Genomic DNA, 18,331 nt, shown 5'->3' with positions numbered 1-18,331 from the left:
ACATATATGTCAGGTTGTTCAGGAAAGAAGGTGAAAAAGATCATTGCAGGTTTGCCAGACAAATAGATAGAGATGGAAAGGATGTGCAGCAGTTTAGGGTGATTAAGGATAGAGATGAAAATCTCTTAACTGGTCCCGGTAGTGTGCTGGATAGATGGAAAGAAGGCTTTGAGGAGTTGATGGCTGAGGAAAATGAGAGAGGAAGAGGCAATTGTAATGAACCAGGAAGTAACACTGATTTGTAAAAAGCAGTTAGAATGAAATTTGGAAAGTCAGCGGGTACTGATGACACACCTGCGGAGGCATAGAAGCATCTAGAGAGGTGGCAGTGGAGTATTTGACCAGGTTGTTAAATAGAATCCCAGAGAGTAAGAAGATGCCTAAGGAATGTTGGGAATGTGTGCTGGTGCCAACAAGGTTGATGTGCCTTGTGGGAGCTATCGAGGAATCAAGTTGATGATCCACAAAATGAAGTTGTGGGAAGGTAATTGTGAAGCTTGACTCAGGACCAAAGTATTTGTGAACAACAGTATAATTTCATGCCCAGAGGACTACTACAGATGCATTATTTGGCTCAAGGTTGTTGATGGAGAAGTACAGGGAAGGTCAGAAGTAGCTACATTTTCTTTCTTCATCTAGAAGAGAAAGCCAATGACAGAGTACCCAGAGAGGAACTGTTGTACTGCATGATGAAGCTGAAGTGGCAGAGAAGTATGTTTGGGTACTCTAGTACAGGACATATATGAGGGTAGCAGAATGGTGGTGAGGTCTGCTGTCGGTGTGATAGAAGGGTTTAAATTGGAGGTTGGACTGTATCATGGTTCAGCTCGAACCCTCTTCCTCTTTGTAATGGTAACGGATAGGCTGACTAATGAGGACAGACTGGAATCCCCATGGTCAATGATGTAGCAGGGTGCAGGTGGCGGAACATTTAGAAAGGTGGAGGCATGCGGCGGAAAGGAGAGGAATGAAGATTGGCAGAAGACAAGCTATATTTGCATGAATGAGAGGGGTGGAAGAGGAAGAATGAGGCTCCAGGGAGAAGAGACTGCAACGGTTGAGGGGGAAATGGGGCAAAAAAAAAAGATGTTTGCATGTTATTAATTTTATATATTTTAGTGTTCGGGTACACTGCACCCGAAGCACCCCCTCCCCCCCAAAAAAATCACTTTTGAAATGGGGCAAAAAACAAAAAAGATGGTTGCATGTTATTAATTTTATATATTTTAGTGTTCGAGTACACTGCACCCGAAGCACCCCCCCCCCAAAAAAAATCACTTTTAACCTACGGTGGCGCATGACCTGCATCACAGGAAGTTGTTCGCAGTTAGCAGTCTGGAATTGGAGTTTGCGATCAAAGCTGTTGAGATAGAGTTTTTGATGATTCTGATGATGCAATTCACAGATAGCATTGTCAATGAATGGGAATCTGCGGCACCAGGAGCAGCATTTTCAAACGGTACACGCGAGCTTCGATAGTCATGTTTCTGCACTTAACACGCCATAAAAGTGCGTCTCTGCCTCACTGTGTCAGGTCTCCCACTAAGGTAGGCAGTGATTTCCTTGTTAGAAACTCACTCTTGGCTCATATCTAGTTTATTTTTCTTTTTCGTTCATGTTAGGGTCCATTATGAATGTTGGTCAACATGGCGTGTGTGTGTGCGTGTGTGTGTGTGTGTGTGTGTGTGTGTGTGTGTGTGTGTGTGTGTGTGTGTGTGTGTGTGTGCGTGGGTTTGTGTGTGTGTGTGTGTGTGTGTGTGTGTGTGTGTGTGTGTGTGTGTGTGTGTGTGTGTGTGTGTGAATCAAACTGCACTTCTGTACTGTGAGGTGGATACGCTAACCAGTCGTTCACCTTTCCATCCATTTTTCTCATCATAAACTATTAAAATGTATCCTGTTCATCTCAAAATATATTAGAAAAGATTCCCATTTTACTTTTTCTTTTTTTGCATTTTTTTCTCATGACTTCTTGGTGAATGATGGCGCCTTGATTAGCCAGTGACCAGTGACTGGAGGATTCAAGATGTACTTTTTACATTGTCATAGGGGAATGCTTTTCAGTGTTGCTGAGATGACTGCATGTCTCTGTATTTTTGCTCCATCCAGTGGCAGTTCGCTGGAGGTGAAACTATGCAGCCAGAATGTGTGCAATGTTGCAAGCATGCATGAGTGCTGCTGTTTACACAGGAAGCAGCTGCACAATCAACATGCTCACTGTTGAGTGTAGATGGTTGAACCATACATGCATATCAAAACTCTGTATGCTTACAGCAGTGGCTCAACATTCAGTCATTGAAGATAAAATCAAGGGAGCTTGCTTGTGTGCGCTGGTTCAAAAAGCTTCATTATTTCTCACTTTTATCTGAAATTAGGGTTGCAAAACCAGTGTCCACCATATATGCACCAACATCGTTGTTTCTCAGAACCACTTTGTGATTAGCAGAGCAGCAGGAGAAGCCCAGAACTGAAAGCAATTGGTTGTGGATACGCTAACCAGTCGTTCACCTTTCCATCCATTTTTCTCATCATAAACTATTAAAATGTATCCTGTTCATCTCAAAATATATTAGAAAAGATTCCCATTTTACTTTTTCTTTTTTTGCATTTTTTTCTCATGACTTCTTGGTGAATGATGGCGCCTTGATTAGCCAGTGACCAGTGACTGGAGGATTCAAGATGTACTTTTTACATTGTCATAGGGGAATGCTTTTCAGTGTTGCTGAGATGACTGCATGTCTCTGTATTTTTGCTCCATCCAGTGGCAGTTCGCTGGAGGTGAAACTATGCAGCCAGAATGTGTGCAATGTTGCAAGCATGCATGAGTGCTGCTGTTTACACAGGAAGCAGCTGCACAATCAACATGCTCACTGTTGAGTGTAGATGGTTGAACCATACATGCATATCAAAACTCTGTATGCTTACAGCAGTGGCTCAACATTCAGTCATTGAAGATAAAATCAAGGGAGCTTGCTTGTGTGCGCTGGTTCAAAAAGCTTCATTATTTCTCACTTTTATCTGAAATTAGGGTTGCAAAACCAGTGTCCACCATATATGCACCAACATCGTTGTTTCTCAGAACCACTTTGTGATTAGCAGAGCAGCAGGAGAAGCCCAGAACTGAAAGCAATTGGTTTTAAAAAAAAAAAAAAGGAAGCAAGGCAATGAGAAATGATTAGGGTGCGTCAGAGAAGGTGAAGTGAGAGAGAAACATGAAGTTTTACATTCCACAAGAGTGAGTTTGGATCCATCTGGAAGCCTTTAAAGGAGTGGGGGAGGAGACAAGGTGGAGCCTGAACAAGCGGCTGCTGAATATGTAGGACAGAGTCCAGAGAATAAAATAGAATATATATCTATATATAGATATAAATATAGATATCGATATTTGCCTTTGATTTGGTACAAAAAGCAGAAGACGCAAGAAGAAAGAAAGTCATGACATCCACTTATATAGCATATAGCATGAATGAAAAAGACCAGAAGAGCAGACCAAACCACAGTTCTCAGCCGCGGTTTGTCTTTCAGCTCAGGAAGTTGAGGCCAGAGCTGACACGGGCAGTTATTTTCCCCTTATCTTGCCTTATTCTGTCCTGCTTTGACTAAACAAGAGGAAGAACCAGGGAGGAGAGAAGGCGGGATTTGGGTGAAGCTGAGAGTGAAAAGAAAAAGAGAAAGAAGGTTACCGAGCAGTCCAACAGTCAACTTTCAGAAGTTATGATGGAAGCCAATGCTGATTCTCAGGAAACGGGGTGAGTTTGGGATCAGTGAATTGTTTGAAAATCTTGTGAGCAAACTGTATTTTAACAAGGCAATGGGGTGTTGTAAGTGTAAGAAGGGAAAGAGTAGTCATGGGTGGAACTTGGAAGTCAACAAGCCACGGCAGGAAAAACAGACGTGACTCACTAATAAATAGGTCAGTGGCTACAAAAAACAAGTTTCATGGGTTTGCGTCATTACATTTTTTTTTTACATTGTTGCCCATAGATCAGGTTTGTAACATGTAATCTCATTGAGTCGACTTTGTTTTGACGTGAACTTTGTATGGTTTCATACGCACTGAAAATATGCAAGCGCTTTTGACCATGTCTGCCACTTAAGAATTTTGTGCAAGACCCTCACTTGCAGGTCAGAGACAGAAATCTTTGTCATGTACACGCAATGGAGACAAGTGCTGGATTGTTAGTTCCCTTCTCATCATACTTGTCAACTTAAGAGCTTTGATGGTGCAGTACAATAGTATGGCTTAATGTGATTGACCTCTTCGTAAGGCACTCATTGAACTCAAAATTTTAACCGTAGAAAATTCTTGTGGGATATCTTAAGAGTGTTTGTATCTCAGTAAACAAAATAAATAGAATCACCGACATATACTTGTTGCTAATACCTACCTAATAACTCATACCTAATAAAACATAAGTCGTTCACACGACGACGCAAATAGGACACTCTTGAAAAAGCTTCCCGATTTCAAGGCTGCAGTGACGTGAATATGAAAATCATTCTTACTTGCATCTGTGCATCTCAAAATGATTATCATTGCATATAAGAAAGTCAACGTTTTTTTCTGTTGATGAGAGTTTACAATTTATAAAATGCCTACATCACAGTTATACCGTGTGTGGTGCATATTCGTACTGTAGCTGTGATTTTTATGATATTACTTATTTATATTTATCATATATTGTCCATCCATCCATCATCTGAACTGGTCGCGAGCCAATCGCAGAGCACACATAGATAAACAAACATGCGTGCTCACAATTCCGCATAGACCGTCAAATGAACTTTACCATGCATGTTTTCATAATGTGGGAGGAAACCGGAGAATACCCACGCAGGCCCGGGGAGAACATGCAAACTCCACACAGTCAGGTCGAAGCTGGAATTGAACCCATGACCTCTGCACTGTGAAGTCGACACGCTCACCACTGGACCCACTAGGCCGGCCCTTGTTTATTTAGTGACAAGCTATTCCCATTGATTTTGATCCTTGCCTTTGCAAGTGTTTTTTGGTTTATTCATTATTCTGGTGTTGTGCCAGCAACTTTTGTTGTACTTTGTCGGTCTTGCGACCTGTTTTTTTCGGGAATAAATATTTTTATTCATTCTTCCCGTGTTCACGTTTCTGGAGTCCAATTCTATTCTTTCCAGAAGTCTGACACGTATGATGAAATCGGTGGAGCCAAACACGCAACACGTCTGTCTATCTGATGGCATATTTTTTAATTGGCTGCTTGGTAAATGAAGTTGCTCCTGTGCAACACACATTAATAGGACTTGACTGTTGGAATGTCCTTTTTCAGGCTAACACATAAATAAATACATTTAAAACCAACCCCAAAGGATCATGAATTAAATTAATTGCCAAAGATGAAAACGAGGGTTGTTTTCCCTGTAATTGTAGTGAGTTTTAGTTTTATAAATGTAAAATGTAGTTTTAGTTAGTTTTTATGTTATTTTATGCATAATAATAATAATTTAGTTATTTCGTTTGTTTTGGTTGACTTAAATAACCTTGCACATAACATACCCGTACTCTTAATACCAATTATATCAAATGTTGCTGTGACTAAAGACGAAGTCGAGCCCAAACAGAGTTAGAGTGAGTCATTCGTTAGTCATGTGGTCAGGTGATTTGCTGCTTCTGCTCCTCTCATTAATAAGAAACAGTGTTAATGTGTTTACCAGAATGGAGATGTTTAGAGTGAGTCATTCGTTAGTCATGTGGTCAGGTGATATTGCTGCTTCTGCTCCTCTCATGAATAAGAAACAGTGTTAATCTGTTTACCAGAATGGAGATGTTTGGAAGTATTGTGAAACAAACTGTGTTTGTGTGTGTGTTTGTGTGTGTGTGTGACTGAAATTTTGAGAGGAAACAAACCATTCGGTTGTAACCCTGAAGCCTATATACACGACGATTACTGTTGATATAAATGAACTTGTCTTATGACAAAACATTAGAAACCAATGGTTGACTGTTATCAAATGCAAAGTGAAGTGCGGACAACTTGCCAGCATGGAATTCACGACCTTCTGTTTGTCCTTCACAGCCTCACGAACACTCTGACAGGAGCTCATACCACCCCTGCCCTCCCCTCTACAAGGCCATGTCGACCCAAGCCTCCTCCTCCCACCACGAAGTCCTCCCAAATCCCTTCTCGACCTCCCCTACCTCCACCCACTCCTCCGTCACTCCCTTTTACTCCTAAACTTCCTTCCCCGCTCTCCTCGAACCCACCTGCTCCATCTCTCCAATCGCCTCTCTCCCCGACCCCATACACTGTGTCTCCCTCACTTCTCCTCGAGAGCTCTATCAGCGGTGAGCGTACTCCCTCCTTCGCTCCTGTCTCTTCACTCTCACCCCAGGTAGATTCAACCCCCCCCCCTTCCTGCCCAGCTTCTCCCCCTGCCATCTCATCGGCCTCTCCAACACCAATGCTGAGCCTTATAGATCTCTTGGTGGGCAGCAGTTCTGTATGGCTCACCAAAGAACTCAGCCAAGAACAAATCACTTGCATCCTGCGAGAGGAGGCTGCAGGGGTGAGACACCCACACATATGTTTGTATCTCTTCCCAAAAATGTTCACGTTGGAATGGAAGCGGCCATAGTCAGCTGTAGACAAATACAACTCGCAGCAAACTCTGTGGAGTGCTGCTTGTTGCTATTATTAAGCTTCCCTCTGAAAAGTGGAACAAGTTTTGCCACTTTGTAACTGTTGATTGCTTTGAGTTTATTTATTGCTCTGTTTTGTTTTGTTTTCCATGTTAACTTTTATTTGAAATTCAATTTGGTCACTGGGGTGTGGGACAAGAGAAAAAATTGTATTTTAAGGATTTTTTTTCAAGCATTCTTTTCTCAGGACAAGTACATTTACTATGAAACTGCATATTTTAGTATTTTGTATGTGGAGTAGGTGGCACGGTGGTTGATTGATTACCACGTTGCCCTCACAGTGCAGAGGTGCAGGGTTTAATTCTGGCTACGGCCTTCCTGTGAAACTTGCATGTTCTCCCCATGCCTGCGTGGGTTTTCTCCGGGTAAATAATATGTCAGAAAATAGTGTGTCAGATACTCAGATTTACTGTATAATGTCTATAAATATAATTCCTCTTCCACATCAACTTTCTACAACTTGACATCATCTGACCGGGACTTGCAGATCTTTCTGGTTCAAAGCACAGAGGAGCACGGGATGATGCTGTCGGTGCGCCTGCCTGAGGAGGAGGAAACAATGCCAATACACAACCTGAAGGTCAAACAGCACAAGACATGTATGAGCGCCTTCTTATTCGTGTCTACTGTATACAAACCCAGTCAATGTGGACATTCCGGAACCAGCCTGTTTTTTTTTTTTTTTTTTTTTTTTTCCCCTGCAGTTCTTCACTTAGACGGTTCGGCGCTGGTTTTTGATGATATCTACAAACTCATCTCCTTCTACTGTGTCAGCAGAATCATAACATTTAATTTAAGAGCCATACTGGTAGCAGTAAAGCGATTTTCAGAGTAAAAATGGTAAAAATACAAACTATTTGTTGAGTTTTGAATGACAACTAATGCCAATACTTTGAATACTCAATTTTCAAAATGAAGGTCTTCACCATTATTGAGCCTGTATTCCACACAGAGTGACAATATTTGTCACCTTCGCTGATGAAATGAAATGATACAATTTATACATGTTGGCAAACTCCCCATCCAATCTGTTACTGCATTTCATGGTCAAAGACTTTTTACGACGACTTACTTCTTAAAATTACAGAATCTTTGTTGTTGAATCCAATCAGGGATATCCTGGCTGCACCACTGAAATTACCGCAAGCTATTTCAATGGCAACACAGAAAGAGGAGCTGGAGATCATCTCTGCTATGTGTACAGGTACTGCAGATACGTGCTGTATGTTGTTCTATCGTATACATTTTAGGATGGACTGAACTGAAAAGTTCTTAAATTGTAATACGTACAGACTGTAGACAGTGACATATTTGTAAAAGTAGGCCACAATTCTCACAAACAGAAATCGAAGGTTTGGTTGTTTTATTTATTTAATTTTTTTGGTATGGATTTGTCAATCGGAGAGGTTACTAGTAAATGCAATATTACGTTTATATAAATATGATAACTGTTACATATTTTTCTTTGGCTATATTGCAGACTTTTGGACATCAGATACGAACCAGAAGACAAAAAAACAGAACCTAGTTTTGGACCAGAATGCCAACATGGTTTATTTGTATATCAACCCAATCACTTTGGCAGAGACTCCAACCAAGCAGCCAAAAGACTTCACCGAGTCCAAACTACTAATCAACACCCCTAAAAGCATCATTTCCTACTTGCTCAATGGAGAATCCAACCAGAAGGAAAACAGAGACATTAAAAATCAGATCAAGACTAACTTGAACCAGGACATGAAATTCAAGCGGCCTCCTCCCAGGCCGCCCAGCCTGGGATCCGGCTCTGGGATGGGTCTGCTCTTCTCATCTCCCCCGTTAGAAAAAAGCTTTGTAGCTGACAGAAAAGAGGAAGGAAGGGTGGGGGGAGGTGACAAAGAAGAGAGGAAGACAGCGTTGACATCACCTCCTCCATTAAGACCTCCTGTTCCCCCGCAGAGTCGAGCCATCCCCTCGCTGCGCCCTGCTCCTCTACGCCGCACTTCCTCCAGGAACAGTACAGATGGCGGGGACAAGGGCCAAAAACCTGGGATGGGACCTGAAAAGGAAGGGGAAGGACTACGAGAGAAAGCGAAAACATTTCTGGTGGATGAGGGTGTTGAACTGTCAGACGCGAGCGGTAGAGAGAGAGCTGCGAGCAAGGATCAAGAAGAGAACAAACAACAATTTAGTCCTCAAATTTTAGCGAAGAGACCCACTCGACCGATACCTCAGCCAAGGAAGAAACCATCCTCACCTAATGGCCCAAACGGTGGACTGGCCAATCAGAACACTGGGACAAAAGTAGGCCCTCCCTCCCTGGCACCAAGACCAGATGCGTCACTGTACTCTCCTCAGGGGGGCGCCATGCTAGATCCCGACTCCTACTCTAACAGCAGCACCGAAGAAGAAGGAGAGATGAATCTGGAGCAAGATCAAAATCATAAGTAGGACAATAATTCATTCATTTTATTTTTTTCAATTGAGTGTATTAATTGTAGGCAGTGCGCTGGTCGACTGGTTAGAGCATCGGCCTCACAGTACAGAGGTGCGGGGTTCGATTCCGGCCCCGGCCTTACTGTGTGGAGGTTACATTGTCTCCCCGTGCCAGCGTGGGTTTTCTCCGGGTACTTCGATTTCCTCCCACATTCAAAAAACATGCACGGGAGGGTGATCGAACACTCTAAATTGTCCCGAGGTGTGTGTGTGAGCACGAAGGGTTGTTCGTCAATATGTGCCCTGCGATTGGCTGGCAACCGGTTCAGGGTGTCCCCCGCCTACTGCCCGATGACAGGTGGGATAGGCTCCGGCACACCCCACGCCACTTGTGAGGGTAAGCGGATCAGAAGATAGGTGATGGATGGGTGGAGGTATAAGCTGTGTCAGTACTAAAAAAATTAAATCACAATCAAAAACAATATGTCTATAATTTGTAAACTTTAATTGATTCGAAATTTCATGGCTCAGCTTCAGAAAACAGGTGAGCCATGATTCGTTTTTACCTGAGCCGTGAGCAACTGTAATGTCATTTTCAGTTGACAGAAAGTAGCAAAATTCACTGCTTAACTCATATTGCATAAATGTAGTATTAATCAGAATGCCGTGTTTTGACTAGTGGAAGCGTACAGTACATCTTACTGTCAAGAACATTTTGGGTTAGACTTCCCTTTTAAGTGCATAGATACAATGGTCAGTACGACCTAACAGCACCCATGCTGAGATCAATCATGGACTCACACGTTCAATGGAAATCCTTGTGTAGCGTGATTAATTTGTCTTGAACTTCCAAGTTTCTTGAAGGCTCGGACGCAACGTCACGCAATGCATCCACTACCAAACGACTTGACCTATCTGTACTCTGTAGCGCTGTGTCCTACTCGCAACCCCGCGACTGTTGGATGAGATGATCCGCATTATTGGTCCTTGAGGCCCGCCTGTGGGGCAGTTGGCCTCCTCAGATGCAGGAAGCATTCCAACCTCATCAATGGGCAGAAAGCCATCTTGGTCATCAGTGATAGCCCACCGGTTGTTGTTCCTCTAGGCTGATAGTAGTGGTGGAAGAAACGACCCGGCAGGCACAAGCTGCCGGGAGCACATTTCCGCCACTTGGCTGCATTCAGCAGTGGCACGGAAAGAATCTTTTTTGTGACATCTCAAGTTTTCTATATTTCACCCTCCGACCCAGCTTTTCATTTACAGTAAATACAGAGTCTCAATGTCCACATTGAGATCAAACTTGGGTGCAAAAACTCACCATCTTTGTTTTGACAGCGAGTATGCTGCTTCCAGTCCCCGTCCCACAGTTATTCCGGACTTCTTCCTCTTATTCCTTGGCCAAGTTTTAGTATGTGAGATGTAGAGCGACGTCGGGTAGAGCTTCATTCTGCATCCTTCTTTCACCACCATGCTCCACGCTTTAGGCTATGTGCTTCCCACTACTGTGTCTGCAGGCTCAGATCGTTGGTTACCATCAACCACGCCAGGTGCTGCTGTCACCTGCCCATTGGCTGCAATGCGGATGTATGTGTGTGTGTCTGTGTGTGTGTGTGTGTGTGTGTGCGTGCGTGCATGCGTGCGTGCGTGCGTGCGTGCGTGCGTGCGTGTGTGGAGGGAAGGAGGAAGGGTCATGGTATCAAGACACAGAACCTGGGATGTCAACTAACTTTGACCATACCTGTCTTTTTATTTTAGTTTTCCGTCAGAGAATCGCGGCAGCAAAATAAAGAGGATACCAACCACCATCATGTTGGGCAAAGCTCGTTCTCGCCTGTCTACCGTTATCACCGGTCTCATCAATCACGACCGTCGGCTCTCCCAACGCATTGTGGAGCTGGCCAGAGACCCCCTGAGCTATTTTGGTAGCCTGGTAAATGATTTACTTTAAATATATCCAGTAATCATGTTCATGTTTCCAAAATATCCAACGCAAAGAATTAAGTTCAGTTTTCATGTGTGGTTTGTAGGTGAAAGAGCACCGAGCATTTACCCTTGAGACCATGTCCAACCACGCGACTTCCACTGAGCTGTTACAGGAGATCAGACAGATGATGACTCAATTAAAGAGTTACCTGCTGCAAAGTACTGAACTTCAGGCCATGATGGAGCCGCAGCATCAGTTCTCACAAGACAAACTGGGTATGCCACATGTCGTTTATCTTCAGCTCTTGTGCTGTCCTGTTTGCAAAGACAAATTACTGTATGGGATTATATACGGACAGATTTTGCACCTTTTATGACCCCCCCCACCCCCATCCCCACTAAAATGTCCATGCACAACACATCTCTAATAAAACATAAAACATCAATATTTACTTTTTTCCCCAGTCTTCAACCTGTCTTCCACTGCAGAATAAAGTCATTCATTGTCTAATGTTAAAACTATTTGTTTATGCATGGACATTTTAGAAGGCACGGTGGTCCACTGATTAGCAGGTCGGCAGGGTGCTGGGTTCGATTCCGGCCTTCCTGTGTGGAGTTTGCATGTTCTCCCCGTGCCTGTGTGGGTTTTCTCCGGGTACTCCGGTTTCCTCCCACATTCCAAAAACATGCATGGCAGGTTAATGGAGCACTCTAAATTGTCCCAAGGTGTGAGTGTGAGAGCAAATGGTTGTTTGTCTGTGTGCCCTGCAATTGGCTGGCAACCGGTTCAGGGTGTCCCCCGCCTACCGCCCAAAGACAGCTGGGATAGGCTCCAGCACGCCCCGCGACCCTTGCGAGGATCAGAAAATGGATGGATTGATGTACATTTTAGCCACAAATATGTCCAAAGGTTAGTGAATATGAGGAGGGCACAAGGTTTAATATTTGAGGTAAAGAAGTCACCCTAATTTATAACACTGGTAAACAATGTTTTTTTTTTTTTTTTTTTTAATCAGAGATGTAAACTTTTCTCGATTAACTGTGCTGATTCAAATTTTTTTTCTCTAGCACATCGTTTTAATCATAATAATATCATAAGAACAATAATATACAATATACCGGTATATGAATTAAGGGTTAGGTTCAGAAACAGGCGGATTTTTTTGGTAAATTGGTAAAATCCATATTGCGCAGGCTTTTACTGGTCACACTAACAAACAAAAATTAATCGTAAGAACCTGAAGCGCTACAAAAAAAAAAAAAAAACAGACAAAGAGATTTTTTAAATCAGCGTCATCTCTGATTAAAATTTGCTCTTGACCAGTGTGATGAATTAATCAAGAAGTATTTCCACTCGTGGAGGTTATGGGTCAATGTAGATGAAGCAAAAAATAAATAAATAAATCACAGATGCTTGTGATTTGTAACATGTCTCTCTCAGCAAGGTCAACGTTTAGAAGGGTGATTTGTGCTTTATGACCCTGCAGAGAGCATCGTCGAAGCAGCTCTGTGTAAGAGTGTACTGAAGCCACTGAGGGAGCCTGTTTACCGCAGTCTGGAGAAACTGCACACCAACAATGGCAGCCTTAGGCAACTTGCACAGAACCAGGTAGCGCAACATATTTCTAATGTGTGTGGTTTAATCATCGCATGCGCAACCGCTTCTTTTAAAAGGAGGTCTGTGCAATTTTGTGTAAATTAGTCTGTAGTTCTCGGCAGTACCACCACAGCTCTGGGAGTCACCACCGCCATCCCAGAGGCCTCTGCAATGGAGAAGATTAGCGTGAAACTCAGTAATCTGCATCTTGAATACTCTCCTCCAAAGAAGATTGAGCTCCTGCTCAAGGCCTGTAAAATCATCTACGAGTCCATGTCTGTCAGCAGTCCAGGTAAGTGCCCCAAAAACTAAAACAAAAATGCACACTTTATTATTATTATTATTATCATTATTATTATAATAATACACTGCAAAAACGTGTGTCATCGAGGCAGTACGGATTTGAAATATTATTGGTTAAAGAAACAATCCCATTGTCAATATAGTTTCCTTTAGATCAAGGCAGCACTACTGATTCTGAAGATCCTGGGCAGCAAAGGTTAAAATGGCAACACACCTCACCATATATTCCACAGCATTTATAAAAGGGCATGTGATTGTAATCATTCCATGTTAGTAATAAGAGTTGGTTTGGGTATAAACTTTGAGTCATGTTCCTCGGGAAGTATTTTGAAGCTTGTAGATGTCCAAATTGATTTTTTAAAACACATTTAAAACAATGGCTGTGTCCGAATGTGCACACTCATCCCTATATTGTGCACTATTATGGGGTTATGCCATTTTGTTGGGGTGTCTGAATATCTAAAAAATGTAGTGGACTCAAAGTTACCCACAATGCACTTGGAAAAGTAGTGAGCATCGATCTTCACTCAACAGCTATTCATAGAGACCATAATGCATTGTGAGCAGGAAAACAACAATGAAAGCATGAATATCAAAGCGATATAGTAACAATATATCACTGAACTAATTAATTCCTTTTATTTCATTGAAAATATATACAACAAAAGATATAAAATAAAATAAATGTGTTATTAAAAATAGTCTGCGATCTTAATGCGCCTGTGCGTCATGACAGGTACGGTGGTCACATGATATGTGACGAGGAGAAAGTTAGCTGGCTGCCCGAATAGCCAAACAGAATGAGGGATGACTATCCAGTTACCGGAGGTGGGCATTACGTCAATACTGGTGGGAGGTCCGTCAGTCCGTCACTGACGGATGCCCGTTTTGCTGTCGATTGACACATGACGGGAAACTTTAAAAAAAATGACCGACAAAGCACTGACGGAGGTGCATTTTGGTCCGTGGGTGTAGTCCTCTGAGTCGTTTCCGCGACCCTTGTGAGGATAATCGGATTAGAAAACGGATGGATACATGGATAGAACTTACAAAGAATTTAAAAAATACGCAAAAAAAATTCAAAATTCAAAACAATGGAATGGCCAGCGACTGGGCGTCTTTGCGAAGCGGTGTGCGGCTGTGTAGGGACAAAAAAAGAGCAAACAGAATAATTTTGAGTCGAGAAAAGCAGAGGGAACAACTAAGATTGCCATCAAATCCATCTCTGCAATGCAACTCCCGTCTGCCTGTTGTTTGTTTACCTCCACCATCGCTGGAACGGATGGCCGTCTTATCCCAGTGGACGGCTCCCCATGCGTCTCCCACATTCAGGGTTAGATGACATTGTGGCATTGTATTACTCTTTGGCAACATACAAATTGGATATAACATTGTCTGCATGTCCCCAAACTACTCAAAATTAGGTGAAATATGTTGATATAAAAAAAAAAAAAGCAAGCTAGCTTTCAACACTTTTGAGGCAGTCAAAGATGAGCTAACACTAGTAATTTATGATCATGATAACTTTGCTAAAACAACATATTTTTTTGTAGTGCTGGATATAAATATAAAATGTTCAGTAGTGTGGCGGCCTGGTGATCGACTGGTTAGCGCGTCGGCCACAGTGCAGAGGTGCAGGGTTCGATTCCCGCTCCGCCCTCCCTGTGTTGAGTTTGCATGTTCTCCCCATCAACCTACATGCATGGTAGGTTAATGGAACACTTGAAACTGTCGCAATGTGTGAGTGTGAGCGCGGATTGTTGTATGTCTATGTGTGCCCCGTGATTGGCTGATGACCAGTTCAGGGTGTACCCCGCCTACTGCCCGAAGACAGCTGGTATAAGCTCCAGCACGCTCCGTGACCCTTGTGAGGATAAGCGCATCAGAAAATGGATGGATGGATGTTCTGTAGTGTTTCAAAATGACCAATGCTTTGTGTTCAAAATTGTTTCAAAGTGTTTAGAATATATTTATTAAATTAAAAATCTTTTAATTAGAATCCTTTTAATTTTCTGAACAAATACAAATAAAAAGAATTGGAAGTTGTTTAGACGTCAGCTAATTCTTCCACTGTGCTTTACTCATTTTTGTTTTTTTTTAGTATCTGTTCATTGTCTGTATCAAGGCACGATATGCAGGTATAATATCAAAGTCAAAATGTTGGTCTTGTGACTACACTACCAGGAAGTACATGAAATTAAATCAACTCTCCTCTAATGTGGTGACAAAAAGTCTGCATGATTTCACAGGGCGGGCCCATGGAGCTGATGACTTCCTGCCTGTAATGATTTATGTCCTGGCTAGATCTAATCTGTCAAATTTACTGCTGGATGTGGAATACATGATGGAGTTGATGGACCCTGCACTAACAATAGGAGAAGGTACAATATTTGCTTCCTTTCACCTTTAAACTATCTGCCCCTGCAATGACCTTTGTTGTTTGTAATATGTGTGTCTGTATGTATGTAGGTTCATATTATTTGACGACCACGTACGGCGCTCTTGAGCACATTAAGACGTTTGACCGGCAGAAATCAGGCCCACGTGAGCTGAGTAAGGAGATTCAGGACTCCATTCAACGGTGGGAGAGACGACGCACGCTCAACCTGGAATGGTTGGACCAAAGATCTGTTCAGGTAGACATACTCTCATATTCTCAAGCACAAAAAAAAAAAAATTAATTTAAAGGCTAGGGTTGCATGTTTATCTCAGGCAATACAGGCCAAATAACTTGAACAGAAAAAGTAAAGACTTTCCAATCCATCCATCCATCCATCAATCAATCAGTGAGTGATAGGTGGTGCATTCCAAACAAAAATGATCTTTTTAATACGGACAAAATATGTGCATGTCTGTTTTTTTACATTTTTTTATTATTATCAAACGATGGGTAAAACATCATGGCTGTTTGTCCAATTACACCGCCATAAGCGTTTGTAGCACTATTAAGCGTTGAGTATATCCATGTTTATGGAGGACACAAATGTACTCAATCCCCATGTAAACCAACTGTCAATGCTCTGGGGGAAAAAATGAAATCACTTTTGTGGCAGCCACAACACGCTTCGCAATTCCAACCTCATGGTTTGGAGGCGCTGCTGAGCGATGGCTGCTATCATCATGTTGACACTGGTATTCCATATTTCAATGGCTCATCAACAGTAAAGATTTTTAGTTTTAGAAATTAATCGAGTGCCACTCCGAATGCAAGTGAGAAACCTTGAGAAGGGGTCGCAGATGGGGGATCCCCCTTCCAGGATGATCAGGTTGCGATGGATGCCGACGGAATGTACGGTACCACCAAGTCAACGAGATAGGAAGGTGCTAAGCGGTGTAATATTTTAAGTACAAAACCATGAAATTGCATCTCGAGTGGACTGGGAACCAATGCAAGTATCGGAGTAATATGATCAAACTTTTTTTGTCCTTGTCAGGAGTCTTGCTGCAGCAATATGTACTTACTGCAGACTTTTAATACTCGACAGGGGAAGATCAGAGAGCAACATGTTACAATAACCGACCGAATCAATCAAACAAATGTATTTGTAAGGCACAACAACAGCTCGCTGAGTGGAAAAGGTTGGCCGACCACGCCAAAGTAGTTATTAAAATATTGGGAAAGCGGTAGCTTGCTAGATAAAAATCATCTTGCTGTATGAACAGACAATTACACAAATTGACATGAACCAAATATACCTTCTAAGTAGTTTTGAACCACTGAAACACAGTTCCTGGAATCTGACAACACATGCATGTTATTTTGACTGCATAAATGTTTATAGTTGTAACTCTTGTGTTTATGGGTGTTGTGCAGGAATTCTTGACAGTATGCTCTCCTGACATTGGAAGTAATCCCAAAACTCTCGGCATCCTTCCCACCACCACAGTCCAACAGCTGACCGAACAGTGTGCTGCACGCTTTGAACAAGGTAGATGTCACTGAAATTCAAATCTGTGTGTGGAACAACCTAAATAGATCAGTGCTAAATGCGTAATACTTTGGTGTCCAAATACTCTATATCTGATATTTTACCATGCTTTAGTGTAATTACGGGACCAAAATATTGTCTAGTAACACTTTCCTTCACTTCCAAAAAAATCCTTCTGTCTGTCCTCCAGATTCATACATCCTCAGCATCTATGAAAATGGTGTTCGGCGGCCCCTGGCAGCTGCAGAGCTGGCACTGAGTGTGAAGAACAAATGTCAACCAGGAACATATTGCTTCATCTATCACCCCATTGACCATGGATCAATCCAACATGCCTGGTCTGGCCGCAGCTGTCCCACTAGCCCGCCCCCGAGACCCCCACCACAAAGCGTTTTCCAAAACATTTCAACTGTCGATACTGAAAATACAGAAGAAGAGGGATGTCTGATTAGCTGGTAATTGCTTCACTGCCGCAGCAGCTGCTGTTGTATTGCTCTGTAACCGCAACACTGGTGCTGAATGCAAAAGCGAACATTTGGCTTCACCTGATGCTTTGATGAAGCCTGGAAGAATATCTTAAAGGCCTCATGCAATGTATTTTTTCCCCAATTGTTTATGAATAACATCGGTCAAAATGATTCTGACATGGTTTAAGATTGACATCTATGCAGTTGGACGTCTATGCAATAGGCTTTGAAAGGCAAAGCCATGCAGAAATGAGCAGATTTGAATTTGTGACGTAAGATTGCCCACTTACTTCACGGTTGCTACACGGCCACTCAACTCAGAAAAAAAAATGACTGATGGCGACGACACACCAGCGTCTTGCGTAAAGCTAAAACTTTCCATCAGCTCAGAGGAATCGAGCAATAAACTGCTTGAATTTATGTTTGGGAGAAACTCAAAGTATTGCATTACCATGAAGGTGGGTTTAATGGGACCTTTAATGTCTTTTTGTTTCCAGTCAGTCTCAAGTCCGTGCAATGTTCAAATATAGCATAACATGCCGGCTGTGTGATTAATTGTCTATACGTGGGGTCTGGAACTCCTTTTTGTAAAACTACTTTGTTTATGCTGCAATGCAATGTTAATCATTTTGTTCATGTAATTCATGTTTAATAAGGCTGCGATTGACGAGTGAAAAGTCCAGGGTGTACCCTATTTCTCTCCAAATGTCATATCCTGGTCACCGTGAATGGTAGAAAACGGATGAGTGGATATTTAATTGGGAACATTTTCTGATGTTCAAAACAGTTCCTGTACTTACATTACCAAAGTCAAGACCAAGAAATTCTGTGTGTGAGTCTTCTTCTTTCCCTTTTGGCTGAGCTCTATTGAGGAGTTGCCAAAATGATGCAACTAGAACAAAGGATGCAGAGGAGCGGGAGAGATGGAGAGAATTATTTGCTCTGGTGGTCTTTTGTCATAGATCACCCCTGACACTTTCTTCTACCTGCTCCATCCTGCCTGTACTTTCTTCTTTCCTCTCAATGG

The 18,331-nt window shown here is 42.4% G+C and overlaps 1 protein-coding gene across 3 annotated transcripts; it reads left to right on the top strand.

Moving 5' to 3' along the window:
- Positions 1-3,424: 3,424 nt before the first annotated feature.
- On the top strand, positions 3,425-18,128 carry rin3 (Ras and Rab interactor 3). 3 transcript variants are annotated; one of them, XM_019876334.1, is made up of 14 exons: positions 3,425-3,746; positions 6,048-6,537; positions 7,158-7,269; positions 7,375-7,444; positions 7,780-7,874; positions 8,151-9,096; positions 10,841-11,015; positions 11,113-11,284; positions 12,496-12,617; positions 12,711-12,897; positions 15,158-15,289; positions 15,378-15,544; positions 16,723-16,837; positions 17,028-18,128. In XM_019876334.1, the coding sequence occupies exons 1-14, from the start codon at positions 3,712-3,714 to the stop codon at positions 17,294-17,296; spliced, it is 3,087 nt and encodes a 1,028-aa protein (XP_019731893.1). In that variant the 5' UTR covers positions 3,425-3,711; the 3' UTR covers positions 17,297-18,128. The 3 variants fall into 3 exon arrangements, with proteins under 3 accessions (XP_019731893.1, XP_019731878.1, XP_019731885.1); XM_019876319.1 differs by lacking the exon at positions 3,425-3,746 and adding an exon at positions 3,760-3,910; XM_019876326.1 differs by lacking the exon at positions 3,425-3,746 and adding an exon at positions 3,760-3,910 and having other exon boundaries at positions 7,375-7,447; positions 7,783-7,874.
- Positions 18,129-18,331: the final 203 nt, after the last annotated feature.

Source organism: Hippocampus comes, unplaced genomic scaffold (genome assembly GCF_001891065.2).
Source record: "Hippocampus comes isolate QL1 unplaced genomic scaffold, H_comes_QL1_v1.1 scaffold107, whole genome shotgun sequence".
NCBI classification, from domain to species: domain Eukaryota; kingdom Metazoa; phylum Chordata; class Actinopteri; order Syngnathiformes; family Syngnathidae; genus Hippocampus; species Hippocampus comes.
The sequence above is the reverse complement of the archived record's forward strand: the minus strand, read 5'-3'. Positions and strand labels throughout refer to the sequence as shown.